The sequence below is a fragment of the Aspergillus thermomutatus genome, assembly GCF_002237265.1.
Source record: "Aspergillus thermomutatus strain HMR AF 39 chromosome Unknown NODE_147, whole genome shotgun sequence".
Taxonomy (NCBI): Eukaryota; Fungi; Ascomycota; class Eurotiomycetes; order Eurotiales; family Aspergillaceae; genus Aspergillus; species Aspergillus thermomutatus.
Window position 1 is genome coordinate 1 of NW_020798196.1, and position 18,075 is coordinate 18,075.

The 18,075-nt window shown below is 48.5% G+C and overlaps 5 protein-coding genes across 5 annotated transcripts; 3 read left to right on the top strand and 2 right to left on the bottom strand.

Moving 5' to 3' along the window:
- Positions 1 to 738: 738 nt before the first annotated feature.
- Positions 739 to 1,875, top strand: CDV56_100242 (putative oxidoreductase, 2OG-Fe(II) oxygenase family; the record flags this gene model as incomplete). The annotated part of the gene is made up of 2 exons (XM_026753861.1): positions 739 to 1,104; positions 1,171 to 1,875. 2 exons carry the CDS (start codon positions 739 to 741, stop codon positions 1,873 to 1,875), a joined length of 1,071 nt encoding a protein of 356 aa, XP_026612967.1.
- Positions 1,876 to 2,595: 720 nt separating this feature from the next.
- CDV56_100575 (putative nucleosome remodeling complex ATPase subunit (Snf2h)) lies at positions 2,596 to 5,766 on the top strand (the record flags this gene model as incomplete). The annotated part of the gene is made up of 6 exons (XM_026754194.1): positions 2,596 to 2,764; positions 2,830 to 3,103; positions 3,152 to 3,682; positions 3,738 to 4,221; positions 4,273 to 5,328; positions 5,377 to 5,766. The coding sequence occupies 6 exons, from the start codon at positions 2,596 to 2,598 to the stop codon at positions 5,764 to 5,766; spliced, it is 2,904 nt and encodes a 967-aa protein (XP_026612968.1).
- Positions 5,767 to 10,311: 4,545 nt separating this feature from the next.
- CDV56_101746 (uncharacterized protein) lies at positions 10,312 to 11,559 on the bottom strand (the record flags this gene model as incomplete). Its single annotated transcript, XM_026755365.1, has 4 exons — positions 10,312 to 10,396; positions 10,457 to 10,651; positions 10,705 to 11,265; positions 11,393 to 11,559. 4 exons carry the CDS (start codon positions 11,557 to 11,559, stop codon positions 10,312 to 10,314), a joined length of 1,008 nt encoding a protein of 335 aa, XP_026612969.1.
- Positions 11,560 to 15,374: 3,815 nt separating this feature from the next.
- CDV56_102437 (GMF family protein) lies at positions 15,375 to 16,106 on the bottom strand (the record flags this gene model as incomplete). Its single annotated transcript, XM_026756056.1, has 4 exons — positions 15,375 to 15,566; positions 15,661 to 15,791; positions 15,920 to 16,019; positions 16,104 to 16,106. 4 exons carry the CDS (start codon positions 16,104 to 16,106, stop codon positions 15,375 to 15,377), a joined length of 426 nt encoding a protein of 141 aa, XP_026612970.1.
- A 293-nt stretch (positions 16,107 to 16,399) lies between these two features.
- CDV56_102573 (flavin adenine dinucleotide pyrophosphatase) lies at positions 16,400 to 17,620 on the top strand (the record flags this gene model as incomplete). The annotated part of the gene is made up of 3 exons (XM_026756192.1): positions 16,400 to 16,591; positions 16,731 to 16,897; positions 17,002 to 17,620. The coding sequence occupies 3 exons, from the start codon at positions 16,400 to 16,402 to the stop codon at positions 17,618 to 17,620; spliced, it is 978 nt and encodes a 325-aa protein (XP_026612971.1).
- Between the last annotated feature and the right edge of the window lie 455 nt (positions 17,621 to 18,075).

The following is an 18,075-nucleotide window of genomic DNA, read 5'->3' on the forward strand; positions in this document are numbered from 1 at the left end:
CATAGAACTAGCAATAGTTAGAGACACCCAGGGCTCACCCCCTGGCGGCCTTTGCCCTGATCAGGGATAGTGGAAAACGTGCAAGTCACGAGCCACGGCCGTAAAATATACACACACACACACACACCCCCAGCAGACCTTCCAACCCCGGATTTTGTTGAATCAATCAGTTAATATTGGACTCGTCAGGTCTCATGACAGCGCATAAATGTGGATTGCATGAAGATTTGCTTAATGGCGGCATATATATTTATTCACGTATTTCTCATCAACACCCATCTCGAGTGGACTCTCCAGATTCAGACACAATCAATTTTGCTCCTAATAAAAGGTTCTCAGGCAATTTGAGCTATGCAGTGAAGATCAATCCTCGTCAAAGGAGGACTTTCCAATATTTTCGATGACAAGTGCATGGGATGCCACAGCGGGAGATGGACTGCGCGCAAATCAATGGCTGAGTCCTATATTATCTTTCGGGGAAGATGGTTAGACTGATCTTCCAGCCTTTGAAAAAGGCAAGATCTCAAGCTCAATCACAATCACAATTGTCAATCCGAGCTGTGGTGCGCTCCGCACTCTGTTGGCCCTCGGTTGCAACTCTCTTCCCCGCATGGGGGCTTAAAGCACTTGACTCGAGTGCCGGCGTAAAGATTGAAGGTCATTCTTCATTATCACATTCGCTCTCAAGAAAAGCTTAGTACAAGCATCGCAATTATCTTTGTTTTGTACAGCTTCAACATGGTTGTCGATACGAACGATTTCCCCGGGTTGCCACCTTTCCCAAGCGATATACCAACCGCTCCACTACTGCGTTTATCTCTCCAGAAGCTGCTTGCGCGTGACGCGAACGAGGTCCAGAGGCTGATGCAAGCATGCGAAGATATTGGGTTCTTCTACCTCAACCTGGAAGGCTCCGAAGAGGGCCGTGGCATTCTCGATGATGCAGACAAGCTGTTCCAAACAGGCGAGAATCTGTTAAATCTCAGTCTGGAGGAGAAACTACAATATGACTTTAGCAGCCAGAACTCCTACTATGGCTATAAAGCGCAGGGTGCAGCGGTCGTTGATCGTCAAGGGAACCTTGACCGGAACGAATTCTACAATGTCTGTTCTCAGTAATCCCAGTACACATGAACGTCTTTCCTCGTCGAAGCTCACAAGTCGACTCAGGTCTCGAAGAACGACATACTAGGCGTCACACCACCCCTACCAGCCCCAGAAATCCTCCACCAAGCTCGTTCAATCCTCGAATCATTCATCCGCGCCTCCCACTCAGTCGTCACGCTGATCCTCACCCTCCTGACCGACAGCCTAGGCCTCCCGCCATCAACTCTAACAGATCTCCACCGTCTGAACGCCGTCAGCGGCGACCAAGTCCGCTTCATCAAAGCACCACCCCAGCCCGCCGACGACAGACGCACCGCGCTAGGCGAACACACCGACTTCGGCAGCATCACGATCCTCTTCAACCGGCTCGGCGGCCTGCAGGTTCTCCCGCCCGGGGCAGACGCGCAATGGGTCTACGTGCGGCCTCTCCCGGGATATGCGATCGTCAACCTGGGAGACGCAATGGTCAAGTTCACGAATGGGCTGTTCCGCTCGAACATCCACCGCGTGGCGGCGCCACCGGGCCAGCAGGCTGATTGTACCCGGTACAGTCTCGTCTACTTCTCGCGGCCGGAGGATGATGTTATCCTTAAGCGGTTGGAAGGGTCGGATCGGATTCCTGAGTTGGAACCAGGGGATGTCGAGGAAGAGGTCAAGAGCAAGGATTGGATTATCCGTCGCGCATTGGGGAGGAGGACCAACTTGGCGGAGATTGACTTTGAAAAGTCGGCAGGGACGGAGCAGTTGAGTCGGAGGATTAAGGTGTAATTACGTTCTTTCTGTGAATTCATGAGGGGAATGTTCACGATACTAAGTGATAGCTGAGACATGAAGATATGTTCTATGCGCGTTCCAACCCTTCTTATATCACTGAGAAAGATACGCTGAGGACTTTATCTACAAGGGTACTGACATGCATGGTTTAGAATTATTACTCCATGGAGGATACATGAAGTTCTATGCATACAACACTATCCCTGAGCAACAAAGCAGGAAGACTGAATAGCATGCAATGGTACAGAAGAGTCTAGGCTTCCAAGCCTTAAACGAAAGTCAAGCTACACAAGCTTCATTTTGATCAACACATTGAAGGTAGCCTCAAAATTCTCAGGCCCCTTGGTGGTATCTGTTCTCTGAAAACCTAGGGCTTCACTGAGCAACTACAAAGCGTCTGTTTCAGATCAGTTCCCCACAGAACACTACCCCAGATTTTCATACTCTGATTCACTAGCCAGCCGAAATCAGTAGCTGCAAGTGAGGCATGCCCTAAGAACGACAATCTTTTTTGCTCCTCCAGAGTAACACTCAGTATGATCATTGCTCACCTTCGTTTCAGAACGCAAACAGTGAAGCATAATTCTTCTCTATACTCATTTTCTTTTGAAAGCCCTCCGCCGGTCTTCTCCCTCATGGCTTTCTTCATTTCTTCGACGTACTCCGATTCAAAACCCCGTCATCTACACTTGATCTTCCTCCTCGCATACGAAGATGCAATTCAACATGGACGACAAGGTCTCTCAAGAGCCATATACAAGTCCAATCTCAGAGTCGGGGTCCTTGTCTTCCGCATTGAGCACGCCTCGATCATGGAGTATCTCGCCACCCTCATCTCCCATTCATTCCGAAGGGTCGGAGGGCATGTTGACAGAGGATGCCGGTGAGACCTGTGTACCAGTTCAATGTTTGCTCCGACGACTAACTGTGCAATACGTGCTTCGTAAGATCGAGAGAGCCTGAGAAATACGGAGCGCTATGGCCAGTCCCAAGTCCCCGGCGTCAACTTGTCTGCAGAAACCCAGATTAGCACGTCCGCATCACGGCGGATACAGGACATTCCTCAGGAGATCCGAGCAAGGCGAACCACCTTTTTACTCTCACACATGGACACCATACGCCCTCTGGTTGGTGACGCAAATATGAACAAGTTGACCATTTCAAACGTTTACGCACTTGTCAACGTACTCCCATATGGAAGACTTGGTACTCAGCCGAGAGGGTAAGTTGACTGTAGCAACTCCCGCCTTCATGACTGACGTTAGTACAGTCTTAGAGCAGAGTTAAAGCCCTATCAGCTTGAGGGTCTGTCTTTCCTGGTATACCTGTGCCGCAACGGCGTCGGTGGTATCCTTGCCGACGAGATGGGTCTAGGCAAGACGCTTCAGACGTTGAGCCTCTTCCAACATTTGAAGGAACGAGACGGTGGATATTCAAACAGCAATGCGCCCTTTCTCGTCGTGTGTCCACTAAGTGTCCTAGAAACATGGTTAACAGAAATTGAGAAGTGGACCCCCGGCCTTCGAGCTGTGAAGTACCATGGCACATTCGAGCAACGAGACGCCGTGAAGAAGATGATATCTGCCCAGAAAAAGCCTAGTATTTTCAAAAACTTGACAAACGTTGTGGACATTGTGCTCACAACATATGAGACTTTAATCTCAGAAATAAACTGGTTTTCAAGGGTCTTCGTTTGGCGATACGTCGTCCTTGACGAGGGCCACAGGATTAAGAACAGTCGTTCGAAGAGAGCATTGGTCCTTAACCGCATCAAAGCAGAGATGAAGCTCGTGCTCTCTGGGTAAGTTGCAGCCCTTTCTATAATCCGATTGCTGCTAATCTGGTCGCTTGCTTAGCACGCCAATACAAAATGACTTGAGTGAACTATGGTCAATATTCCATTGGCTTTACCCCGAGATCTTTGTGCCAGTCACCGAGAAGCTCTTCCAGGAAGCCTTCTCCGTGAGCGACGGGAAATTTGATCCTGCGTTTCTCGAATGCGTTAAAAGATTTCTAGGACTGATCATGATCCGAAGAACCAAGGATTCGCCGGGAGTCGGATTGGATATTCCGCCCAAAACGGAAACTGTGCTTTCGGTGCCCTTATCGCCTATACAGCGTTCATTGTATTTGAGGATCCTTACAGGTGCAGAAATCTGGCAGTTGCCCTTGGATTCCTCTGGAACCTCGCGCTTTCAAAGAGATGGAGCCTTGCCTGGTCAAGTATCAGTCGAAAAACCATGTTCTGGGCCAGGTGATTCAACGTCCGAGGATTCTTCAGTCACGTTTGGGCCTGGAAAGTACCGTGTCACAGGAAACATTCTTATGGAGCTGAGAAAAGTGAGTTCGCAATTTCCTCTCTCATTTCGCAGCATGACTGACATTGAGCAGTGCTCCATTCATCCTTATCTTTTCGCGGACGCAATTCCCGATCCATACAGACTAGGAGAACATATCATCAATCAATCAGGCAAGTTTTTGGTGCTGAAGAAGCTCATTCAACACTACTTGGCAAGCGAGACGAAGGTCATCATTTTCTCGAACTTTGATCAGGCTCTAAACTTGTGCGAGGACCTGCTCATGATGCTCCAAGGCAGCAACCGAGCCTTCGAGTACGCACGGCTCGATGGGAGAACCACAGGGCCATGGCGCAAGGTCATGGTGCACCTTTTTCAGAACGATTCGAGATACAAGGTTTTCCTGGTTTCGATCAGAGCTGGCGGTGAAGGGTTAAATTTGACCAGCTCCTCTGTGATTGTATTTTTGGATGAGGATTGGAACCCTCAAGTGATGCGACAGGCCGAAGCACGAGTCCATCGAATTGGACAAACCCGGCCGGTAGTAATTTATAAGCTCCGTTCCACAGGCACAGTCGAAGAGCAGATGAGCCGTCGGCTAGTCAAGAAGGCCTATATCGCAGATAGAGTGATCGACAACATACACACTCACTGCCCCAGGGATGATTACCTTGACATGATCAAGACTGAAGAGGGGAGCATGTCTCAGAAATCGACGGATATATCTGGCTTGCCTTCACCCGTCTTCTTGGATCAGACTTTCTTGTCTCAGAAACAAATTGATACAGACGAGATGGCCCAGTGGGACATGAGCACTATTCTGAACAAGTGTGCAAGTACCCAAAGGGACGAAGGACTTTCCGGAAGCCTCACTGTTGAACAAGAGCAACTCTGGCTTGAGAAGGCTGACAGAGTCAAGACCAACCTGTTCAATGGGGTGACGATTGATACAAGCGGACGCCATCATTCAGTATATGCTGAAGACATGAGCAGCAATCTGCTCCGCTCCAATCGTCGCATTGGTAAGGAGAGGACGGTCATGATCGACGGCTATGCAGTGAGCAAGGAAAGCCTGAGTCTCTCAGTCGAGGAGCCGGTGTCTACTAATGAGGACTGTGACTCACCTACGAACACTATTACTCATGAAATGGTGAGTACCGATCAGAAGCAAGGAACGCTACCGGCTAATATATATCAGACATGCTTCCTATGTCAGCAGTTCAACGCGGAGGACTGTGACACATGCCCTCGTGCTTTCCATGCTGGTTGCCTTGAGAGCGTGATTGAAGAAGAACATCCAAGTCTGGGATCTTCAATTTGCCCCCATCATTACTGCTGGGAATGCCACAAGAACGCACCAGAAGCTGGACGCCTCTTGTTTTGCTGCAGGCGATGCGTGAGGGCATTTTGTGACGAATGCTTGAACTGGGACACTACCACCTTCGTTGGAGCCAACGCCGCGTATGAGACCTTAGGGTATTTTTCCCGAAATGCCTTCTACATCGAGTGTCCTACTTGCAGGTACGACGAAAAGCGCAAGCATGCGTCTGAAACCGAAGGCTACTCGGGAAAGCGAAGGAAGTTGTAGGATGGGGAAAGTTGACGCAGGGACTTTGGTATCTGGGGAAGGGTTGGAAGATCAGCACTTGAGTCTTGAGACGCAAACGCTTCTGAGATCAAACATAATACTCGAATGCAGAAGGTAGCAACGGCCGCGTTCAGTTTTTCCAAACGCGGGTTTGACGACCAATTGGATGATTTGGAAGCACATGAGGGGGAGGGAAGGGTACTTCTGTTCCTACTTGCTGCCTGTCATCCCCCAAATTCGGAGACACTGGGCAACTGTCTTGCGTTGTCGTCATTCCATGTACTCGACTCGAAGCAAATGTATGCTAATGTCCGTTAATTAGCCTTCTGCTTGCACGATGTGGTGGCAACAATAATCCCAGCAACCAGGATAATTCCAATGAACAAGGTTCATACCGTCCATTAACCTACCAAATAAGTCTCCGAGTCTCCTGGCCTCGAGGCGAATGTTCACAGAACGGTCAGACACCGAGCAAGTACTTTGCCACATGAATTTATTTCTTTCCAGAAACGGGTTGGTGCAGAAGTCGCCGAAGTCAGGTATCTTAGACGGGCAGTAGTGTGTGAACGGTGCATCCAGTGGATGAGACCCTATTTGTTCCCACTATGCTGGGAGGCAACGGGCGGAAATTTGAGAGAAGAAGAGCGGATGAGGACAAAATATGACGCTGGATGAGGGGTAAGTGGTTACCCTCTGCTGTCCGTGGCAGTTAAAGGATGGGCAATCATGTGCTGAATGAATGACCTGACAGTACACTCGCTGTACAGAACATTTGGTAGCAGATCATTGCCATATTTTGTGCCAATTAATTCTGGAAGTCCCTTGGAAAGAGAGAATTAAAATTTCCTTCGTTTTTGTTCTGATTACTAGAATTTACCTCATGACTTCAATCAGGTCAGATTGTATGACACCAGCTCTCTCCTGTACAAGTCGCTAATGAAAGAATATCTGGGAACAACATAACATGCCCAGGCCTGAGCCTCCTAACAGCAACGGCAGTCTGTTCCATCACAAATCTTGGTCAGATCCCTGGCAATCCACCGACTTTCCTCCAGAAGAGGACAGATGGCAAAGACGAAAGCGCTTCGAGCAGAAGCCGTGGTTTCGTCATCAGTGGATAGGCAAGGGTTGGGTACAGTGATTCCTTGAACGCCTGGCATTTCGCGACTGAGGCTGGCCTTGGGATTATTTCATCTACCGCACCGCGTATGCAAGCATCTCAGATGATGACGGCCGCTGCACTCGCAAAGCTTGATCGCTATGTCTACAGCGATATTTTTGCACCCTAAGCTCCATTTTGGCCCTACTGATTACGCCCCAGAAGGGCAGGACTTGATCTACCTGGTCAGTGAGGACCCTACATTAGAGGGCGCGTCGGTTGAAGTCATCCGCAAAAGACATCTCGACTGGGTGCAGCGACATCAAGCGCCAGTATATGCTAGCCCCCGATTTGGCTGCTGCCTCATGCTGGATGAACGAAGCGTACGTTCAATACTGGCCAGCTCTAAACCGGTCCATCATGCTTGGTTATGTCAACCTGATTGATATTAGATATGACTTACTATGACGGCTGCCTGAGACTCAAAATAAATGGATTTTTGACATTTGCCTTATCATGTGAAGATCACTCTATGATGGAGCAATATTGGTACATTGATCGGCCTGGCATAGGAATGTACACGGATGGAAGGAGTACTAAAAGAGAGATGATGTCTTTGGCACAGAGGCAAGAAAGATGCACCATAACCAGGAGACGCTGATTATCTGTAGTGACTTGTGTTTATCAGTGTTGTCGAATGCGCCTCAATGTAGTTCTTGTGGATGACAGTCAGGGAGTCCTAGGTAACTCCTGAGATTTGCGAAACTACCATGGAAATACAGAATCCAAGGTATTAATACATCAATTCCAAACAGATGCCGAGCATCAAGCTTGTGACACTGCCTTGTTGTATTATCTGGTAAGAAGAACTTCTGAGCGGGGCAGGCGGTCCGAGCCGCCAGAGTGGGTAAAGTGCAAATACATCCACGGTACAAGTAAAGTCAAAAAATTGTAATCTATGTACTCGGTACTTTGAAACAAGTCCCAATCCATTCTGTCATATATCGGGCTCATTTACTAGCAGTGGAAGAGGATGGCAAACATCTTAAGTCAAGCTTGGCCATGTCAACAATGTTCATACCGGGATACTATGTAAACTATCCACCGCAGTCAGGATTGTAGACCCGAAGGCCAATGTATGATTCCAGGCTGACAACACTAATACTGCGATATTATGGCGGAGTAGTTATTCAACGTCTCTTTTTGCAAGCAATTAGAGTGTGATTTCAGGATGGCAGAGGTGGTCATTGAGTCTAGATGCAAATTGGTACCATTAACGAGTTATGGCACCCGTTGATCAGACGGGATCATCTGGTCTGAGCCTCTGAGTTTAATTGTATTATGATACCACATTATTCACTTAAAGCACGCTTCCGAAGATAATGGACATACTGTATGGTCCTCAAAAAGTAACAGCAACTCACAAATTGAAGGCACATCTTCAGCCGAGCAGGTACTCAATGGACCAGAAATAAGTCTACTAGCTCCTGTAAAAGACATCTAGACTAGGACGTTAACACCGAGCGAGCATGGGCCTTGTAGAAGCCGAGGGATAAGGGAGAGTGTACTCAGAGAATAAGCGGATATAAAAAGATTCAGATATTTGGCCGGTGGCCTGAGCTTGGACGCTTGACAGCTGGCTTTGTCGCCGTTTCCCTGGAATCTGGATCTACGGATCTAATCCGTCCAATGTGAACTATCACATCCTCTAAACTTTAGCCCGACTAGTTCCAACGGTCATGAAGCTTATCTCAGAAATGTGAGGCATTGAACACATGAAATTGATGTATCAGAATAGTCTGACTCGAAGTCGCGAGGATTATGCTCATCTGATTCAGCAGATCGAGGGAGCTTGCATAACCACATGGGCAAATGCCGGCGTGGTGATGGATAACAGAAGGGACTTGACAGTAACTAGTACTCCGTACCACTGCCGCAGTTGGCATTCAGTAGATCATTCAAAAAGAAACCGATTGTGCTACCTTACAATCGCAACCTCGGTTCCTGGGTCCTCCAATGTCCCTACTTGAGAGCTCGAAAGCTAAAAATGCCCAAAAATGAGGATCAAAGTGGCTGTCTCCTTCGCATTCCATACTTCAATTAGTTTCTTGGCACGTCAATCACGCCCTTAGCGTCGAGACTGAGTCGACTCTTATGGCAAGGATTGACTCATGGACAGCAGGATTTTCATGATAGACAAGACTACTGACTAGGAACATATCAGTCCTATGGCAGGTCAATTGGTTGGAAAAAGTGCAGTCCAGGTTACAATATACAATCCTAAAATGAACTTGATGGTCCAGACCCTAGGTACTAGGTACGACCTACATACCCAAGACCTGATAATGTACCATTCGTAATACCATATCCGTATATCAATACCAATACCGTGGACAATACTGCAAAGAAATACAAAACCCAATAATAGGTAATTATTCTCCGGCTCCGACAGATTCCCGGAATCCGTCAATGCGTCACCCTAATCCACCCAATGGACGGAGGAACTAACTCAAGGAGGCTGGGACGGTGACAGCCACGGCCTGAATCACTATGTACTGGTATCACCGTCATACGCCGAGATCAAGGTAGTGGGCTCTCGTCTTCAAGCCACAACCAATAGACACGGCGAGATCCGGCCAGTGTCTGGGATTGCATGACATGGCCGGTGTGCTGCATTTTCTGGTTTGGGTTTGGGACATTACTCGTGTCAACCCCGTTATTGTGCCTTCGTATGCTAAATGGAGGGCAAATATGCCAATGCAGTAGGTGACAGAGATAGTCCAGGTTGGATGCGGGAATATTCAGACGATGATTGCAGGATACGCCGTAACCATCCTGCATACCAAGTCTGTAGTGTATTATCAAGACAACTGTGCCCCCAAAATATGACTTATTTTCTAAAAAAGTATCATAGAACCCACTTGTCTGACCGTTATTCCACCTGCCAGCTACGGACTAAGGTGGGCCTCTGGAAGTCTTAATAATGATATCGGAATCTCCGAGTCCATTGACAGGCGTGTTTTGAGTTCAAAGCCCGATGAGGAGTCAATAGGACGGGAAGGCCCGAGGCTCTCCCTGGCAGTGACAGCGGATAGCCACCAACCCTGAAACTCTATCAGATGGATGACGAATGGTGCCTGTTGGTTATATTCTGTCTTTTTATTATTAGAGGATCCATCGTTGTTAGGATCGTCTCTAGGATGGGTTAGCCTAAACATGCTCATCCACTATACTTCGATATCTAGTGAGTGAAGTTGAAGGTGGTAACGCAAGAGAATGGTGACAAATTCAGATGGAATTCAACAAGAAGCTACTGTGAGGGAGATATTCCCTAAGTACCCTGGTTTGTTGGATAAGATCTCGTGATGTGGTAAAAAGAAATGCATGAAAGTCCATATCGCCGGACGCTGATACCTAGATAATCGAACTATGCAAAAACACTGCCGTTACTCGGTAGCGCTCATGTTGGCCAGTCTTTCCTCAACGCGCCTCAAGATCTCCGGGTCCGGTTCCGGTTTATGCTTTTTCGGCCTGATCGATTGTGTCAGTCTTTTTGAGTCTCTTTCAATAGCTCAGACATTTATAACATACGGGTCTCGTATAGTCTCCGGTCCCTTCTCCTGGCCACAATTCGAACAGGTCGTCTCCCGAGATCCATACAGCGTAGAACACTTGTGACACGTGTAGCGCACCCTCTGTCGTGGTTTCTTCCAGGTCCGTGCCGGCGGTTCTGTCCAAGGTTCTGCGTCTCCAGGATAGCCATCTGGATATTTATGCGGTTTGGACCTAGAAATCATCAGCAACTTGTCAAGAAACATTCTTAAACTGGTTTCGCATACGGTTCTCGAGGACATTTCTTGCATCGTGTGTGTCTGCAAGTAGGGCATTCCGTCACGTCTTTGTTAGGAAACGTAGTATTACACCGATGGCAAGTGCGCCGGACTCTCTGCCGAATGGGCTTGAGGACGACATCTTGGCCACCAGTGCGAGAAGGGATGGTGAGCTGTGGTTCCTTGCTCGTGCGTGGAAGTGGTCCATGTTTGTTCGCTGCGCGGATCGTCTCGAGAGCACTTTGCGCCTGATCCTTGGGTTTGGCGGAAGTGTGGCGCGGACACTTGGTGCACCGAACATGCTGACAATTGACACACACCTTGTCGGGCCCAAAGGTAGTTTCACATCGATGACAAGTGCGGCGAACTCTCATGCGAATCGGCTTGGCCACGCGCTGAACAGTCATGTCGCTCGGCGTTTTCCACTCTCCAGCCTCAAGCGTCAGCCCATACTTGGCAAAAAGGGCGCGAGTCTTCTCTTGTTGAATGGCGCTCCAGTGCGTTACCACGGTCGGCTCAGGAGTTGGTTTGGCGGCGGGCTTTTGCGCTGGGGCGGGGGTAGGCCTGGGACTGCAACTTTGATTAATATGCCGTGAAATACATCATGACAAATATCTCCGATGAATACGAGCACGACCGATGAAGAATATATCTAGTCAAGGACGAAGAATGTGCAGGGAAAAATGATGAAACTTACGGGGTAGCTTGACTCGGTTCTCGTTGTTGAGTGATCTCCTGCATACTTGATATCGAACTCCTTGCAGTTGAACTCCTTTTCAAAATCGTCTTCATGCGCTTCAGATATTTGCTGAAACCCTCCTGCCTATCCTCACCAGGTGGGCTAGTGTCGGTTTGACGGGACATTTTGGCTGTATCCTATCTTGAAACCATTCACACTGGATTCCGTAGTTGATTGATCCGTGGCGATGAGGTTGGAAGTCGTGCGATCGGCTCCTTAAAATATAAGGTTTTACTTCCTCCGTTGAAACTCCTTCTCATGACATTTCAAGCGGAAAAAAGGTGGTGTATGACGACCAAATATTAGTTCAATGGGTCGTTTCGAAAGGGGGGCGAATCCAACAGAAGTGGTGAAGCACAGGTATGGCAGGTCTCACGAGGTGTACCGAATCCAAAGGCCTGGGAGACCCGACAAGACGGTGAGGGTGGGAATGGACGCAGGGACTGCACGAACAATGGGTAATAATAATACGCAGGGAAGGCAGCTCTGGGCGGACTATATTCTGGGTGATTGGCCGAGCGGCGGTCAGTGTGTCAGACACAGCTCCGACAGAAATCAGTCTGACGATCGGTCGGGTCGAATAAGGCCGTAGTCTCGTAGACCTGTCAACTGTCTAGATCTCGGACTGTGTTGCTGTCATTGTCGTGAGGAATGATGCGAAGATTGTGGGTGTGGTGGTCTGTATATGTGGCACTGGCAGCAGACCCAGGGAAACTGGGAAGGAAGAAGCAATGCTAATAATAAAGTAGGGGGAACCGGGTCCTGAAATAAAAAGAAAAGGCCATCAAACACAAATAATATTAATATTCAACAGTGAATGGGAAAAATGAAAATAATAATCATTTTACCTACTATTTTGGCACTTAGCATAGGAACAAACTTTCTGGGGGAACCGAACGAGCAAGAGGGGGTGGATACTGGTGGATACCTTACTTTTACTGTATTATTTACAGACTTCATACAACCTATTATTTTTTTTATCCTACACATTCAGACAGTGTGACCTTAGGTATGGTACTAAGCGAGAGGATTCATGTGAGCTTTGAACTTGTTATCAGAAACAATCCATGAATTCAGACTTAATTCATTCACCAGAGCCTTTTATAGATTCAATAAGTACCAGAAGAACAATAGCATATTTGACTTGAAGTCCGTGGACTCCATGAAAACGAATAAGAAAACTTACCGTGGTTTGCTGCCCGTCTAGCCGACAACCCAAGATGTCTAATTCATTTCGTTATCTTTATCACTACTCTCGAATATCAACAAATCCCGAAAGTACTGGAGTAATTCAATACGCAGTTGACAGACATACCAAAACAAGTCATAATTAATGACGATTAGCACCGGAGTGGAGCATGGATGGTTTAGGCTCTCTTCCCGCTCTGGAACTTTGCCCGAACCCAGAAGCGTCTCGCCCGGTGTGTCTTGGAGTTATCGACTCTGTACTAGCGGGGGCAATTCCGCATGCAATCCATCTCTTGTGGCTGTCAAATGGTCGTGTGGTATGACAGGTTCTGGACATCACACCAGCGAATTCTTTAACAGTTCATTCCAGTACACTGTACTCCGCATCGTGGCGAGATATGGATGTTGTCTGCCTGGGAATCGTCGTTCGGGATCATCCCCTACCTACCTCATATACGTGGTATGTTTAAGCGAGCTACGACCAGGATTCATCCAAGGATACTACGGTAGGTAGGTATGCCCGTAGTCGTTACTGTATTGTCAGCGTTTGGAGCGGATTTATGCTGCCTGTTCTCTACAGCGAAAAGCCATCAACATCAAAACATGCTTGACCTTTCGACAACTATGTTTCAAATAGTATCTTGACTAATGCCTTACTCATTGAGAGACCTCGGATTATGATTCCCCTTGATAAAACAAGAAAGACTTAGCGTGAGCTAGTAGCTGGCGAGGCGCTGCTACCAACTGAATAAAGTAGTTCACCTCGGACGATTTACCCAAGTGGTAAATCATAGGATCCATTCAAAGTTACATACTAAGTAATTAGTATCAACTTTCAACAATGAACATGACGATTGTCCTCCCCTGATAGTCATGAATGGCAAAAATGGCACCTTGACGAGTCTGCAGATCCCGAGAACCCCTGCCAGCGTGCCAACTCGATCCATGACAACATCGCAAAAGAACACCGTATGAAATATTTTATGCCTCATAATTCTGCATACTATCATTGATGACCGTACTTTTTCCTGGTACGAACAAAAGTGAAAGGTTAATTGATACCAGAATAAAACCATCGCACGTAAGCCAACACCACCATCTAGACTCTAGACCCTCTACCGCAGCAATCTCCGATGGCAGAAATAACCCCTCAAAAGCAGGGCGCTGTAATTGGCAACGCAATGGTCCGAGGAGCGCCTGAAACGAGACCAATTGGTCATGAACCGCCACTTTGATGCAATGACAGGAAATAAATGAGCATGCACGAAATCTTCCAACGGCTTCCAGCATGAGCCGAGCTGCAGATTCGCGCTTTAGGAATCGTGGTGGTGGCCCCTAGACCACATGAGGTTGTTCTTGGTACTTCTATTGCTCCGGGAAGTAGGGATAGCGCGATATCGATCTGCAGATTGGTGGTTTCAGGGAGATTTTACCGATGGGGTGAGAAGTGGCGTTGTTCCTTCTGCTCGGCTGCTTTTCATGATGAGTATCGCTATGGCCTGATCTATAGTAGATCTGTTGCTACTTTGACTACTTCTGTCTAACGTGTGATCTTTGCAGAGGTACTGTAGATTAATTACTTCAGCTTACATTCTTATGCCGATACCAAAGCAATAGTGTGTAGCACATATCACTCTCACGAAGGATATCACCAACCAGTGGAGTTCCCAGAGCAAGACACGGTGGTCAGTGCCTCCAAAACCCACCGACCTGACCCACCCACATGGTGCCTTCAAAACTGCAGCCACTACGGAGTATCTAGCCTGTGTCACGGTGTCACGACTCACCACAAACCGCCAGTCACCACTAAATAACTGTTCAAACGACCCGATCTCCGGGATCGGGGACGTGGACCCAATCACATTTTCATGACTCTGCTCGACTAGACAGGGATGGTTGGTTCCAGCGAAACGAAGGCCAAACAAACCGTGGTGGCTGCCAGTGCCAGCAATTCAGCAGCTGGGATGCTCGCCTACAGATTCAATCATTCATTCAATAATAATGCAATGAAGGCTCATGCCTGCCTTGTCGGCTTACTCCGTCTGCGGTGCCTTCAGCTGGCCGGGTATTCTCCATTGCGGATTTACTGTATTTACACCAGTAATCACCAAAGGATGCAAGATTTGTGTCAAGGTTTTACCGGGTGTTTCAAATATGACCGCGATCGATGAGGCATCTGTCCAGATACTTTGTTATCGACGGATGCCTGATCTGCGATCTGACTGAAAAGCAGATCATAGTGGGACAGAACGGTTCGACTGGCAAGTTTCCGTGTTCATGGTAAGCATCTAATGGCTTCTGAGAGTTGCTCCGTGACGAAATAGTTTCCATGTTACATGATTCTACCCGATCAAGGTCCTAGCATGCGCCTGACTTACAAGGGTCCCTGCCAATGTCGCCGTCAGTGAACTGGAAGCATATGCAATATAAGGTAAATGAGCTGCACAAGAACAGTTGCAAGAAGGAATACATTGAAAGTCAATGAGTCGACGGTATCTTGAGAAAGCTGCGTGGGCACCGCCCTCTTGCTGGTATGTCGTTGCGGCTTCATCAAAGATTGATCCTGGTCCACGCGGATAAATCCCCCTGCAAAAATCCAACTCGGACGGTCATCCTAAAATGACATAGAGTAATACGTATAGGAGCAGGCACAGTGCCGGTACTATCATTACGTAGTGTCCATCTTCCCAGGACGCAGTCGAATATCACAGTCACTATAGTATCGTGCCATACGAGCCGTTCCACAGCCCGATTAATCCGAGCCCTGAAGCTTCGATTCGATAGAGAGAATATCGTCCTCATCCTGAACTTCGATCACGCGGTTGACTTCTGCCGTATTGCGCATCAACTCCACAGCGCCGGCATATGTCATCCGCATGGATGGATTGCAATTTTCGGGCAGGTAGTAGAGTAGGACGTAAGGGACAGTCAGGCGACCGGAACCCTGATAAGACGAAAAAAGCTAGCTTAGCACATGGACATTCCTTGAACAAATGTGAGGGATGTGTCCCCAGGCCTCCAGCATGGATGCCACCTACCAGGGTCAAGGGATAGCTCAAAAGAATGAAGCGTGGGGAAGATTCAGGCAGCTCATCGGCCAGATCCTCCATTTTCGTGTAGACTTCACCATCTTCGGCCCGGATCTCCTGTGTCTTGGAATCGATGATATCTGCCAGGTCGGTCGTCAATTTTTGCCTTTTGTGAAAGTTCGCATATCAAGAATGGAGTCCTGTGTGCCTTGCGTCGGCAAGTAGCGCATGGCTTGTCGTCTGGGGCAGCAGGAAATGGGTGTCCTACAAATGACCGCCTGCGGATCTTTCGCTCTGGAAGTTCCCAAGCGGAACTTGCGCAATTTCTCTTTTGTCTCGGGAGAGAAAGAGTATAATCGTGATTCAGACTAACAAAGACATATCACCATCAGCAGAGCTTTCCTTGCAGAAAGGTAGGATGCGGGGCAGAATGGGGCAGAATGGAGACTCACCATGTTGCTGGAAGAATAGAGGAAGCAAGACAGCCGAACGATACAAACAAAGCCGGGGAAGGCTTCAAGTGCCTGTTTGATAGGTCTGCAAGCAGGCGGAAAGACACCGTCTAAGACTGAAAGCCTGACGACCTCTGAAAGAAAGATGCTCCGCGTTTGCAAACGATGAAGAGCGCGGGAGTGCGATCGATCGGAGATTCCCCACCCGCTCCCTCCTCATAAAATCATCCTCCATTTCCCGCGGCCTGTACCCTCCTGGACACACGCCAACTCCCTCCCGTTTTCCCTCCTTCTCCATGCTCAATCGTCTCAATCAGCTTTCCCGCCATATCTCCAGCTCTAGCTCTCTGATCACCTCGCGAGCCTCATTCTCCCCCTTGTCCCGCGTACCGAGTTTCGTCATGACATCATCTATGGTGCCCAACCAATCCAAGACCATCCACACGGCGGCATGTCTGATCATTGGTGATGAAGTCCTTGGTGGAAAGGTGAGATATCTTCATATCTGCCTGCTTTCTGGAGGTTATATGGAATCGGATTACAAGATTAGCGGACAATTCTTTGAAGATGTCCCATGGGTCGGAGTTACGGAAATAGCTGACAGCGTTCTGATATCAACGAATCCAGACCATCGACACCAACTCGGCCTTCTTTGCTAAATATTGCTTCTCTCTTGGCATCCAACTCAAACGGGTGGAAGTCATTGCGGACGATGAAAGCGAGATCATTGAGGCAGTGAGACGGATGAGCAACAACTACGACTTTGTTGTGACCAGTGGAGGCATCGGGCCAACGTCTGTACACGCCCTAACCTCCCACGTCCCTGACATCTTCCCTCCGGCATATTCTTCTTGAAAGTGTTCAAAGCTGACTTCTCCACCACGTGCCCCTCCAAAAGCCACGATGACATTACCTACGAATCGATAGCCAAGGCCTTCAACCTGCCACTGAAACTTCACACCCCCGCCTTCGAGCGCATGAAGAGACTCTCCAAGCCTCACCCCATGCAGCCTCACTTCGACTGGGACACCCCATCGCCCGGTCTCACCGCAAAGCTCCGGATGGTCTACCTCCCGTACGACGAGAACCTCCCCGCGGAATCACAAGCCCTCTTCGTTGCAGACGACATGTGGGTGCCCATCGCCGTCGTCAACGGTAACGTGCATATTCTCCCCGGAGTGCCTCGCTTGTTCGAGCGCCTTCTCCAGCACCTCAAGCCCACCCTGCTCCCACGGTTAACCAACCCGGAGGGCAAGGGTATCTACCGCTACCTTTTCAGCACCCCGCTCCCTGAGAGTGCCGTCGCACCGTACCTGACGGACCTTGCGGCCCGGGCCAGCGCGCACGGCGTCAAAGTCGGCAGCTACCCTCGTTGGGGCAACAAGCGCAACACCGTTACTCTGGTCGGAACGGATAAGGCTTTCATGGACTCAGTGGTTGCAGAGGTTGAAGAGAACGTCCGGGGCAAGAAGGTGTCTCGGGAGGATGAGCTGGACCCTCCGTCTGACGCGGAGTAGAGGTCCTACAGCCCGCCTTCACCGGACTATCTTTGCGTGTACAATCTCTGGCTGATAAATAGATCCTGCATATGTAGCAAATAGCATTGGATTGGTTCTTAGAATGAAAAAAAAAAAAAAAAAAATTCTTGACCTTGGTCGTATTTGTAGTCAGTCTCTTGTTCTTTTTTCGGTACTAACTTGTAGCAGGGGGTGTAATTACTTCATCGCCGTTTACAATATGAAAAAATGGTCACAATGCCGATCCTACAATGATATTCTGTGTCGACTAAAAGGGGAACTCACGAATCCATCAATGGATCCGACATTCTCATTCCCGATGGACCAAAGTTTCTTCTAAGAAACCCATCGATTTTCTAAAGCGAGAAAAGTAGCTGACAAGCATATATGCAGGAAATATGGATAGAAAACACGCCATCAGGGAAGATAAGAGAGAGAAGGAGCACGCATGTAGA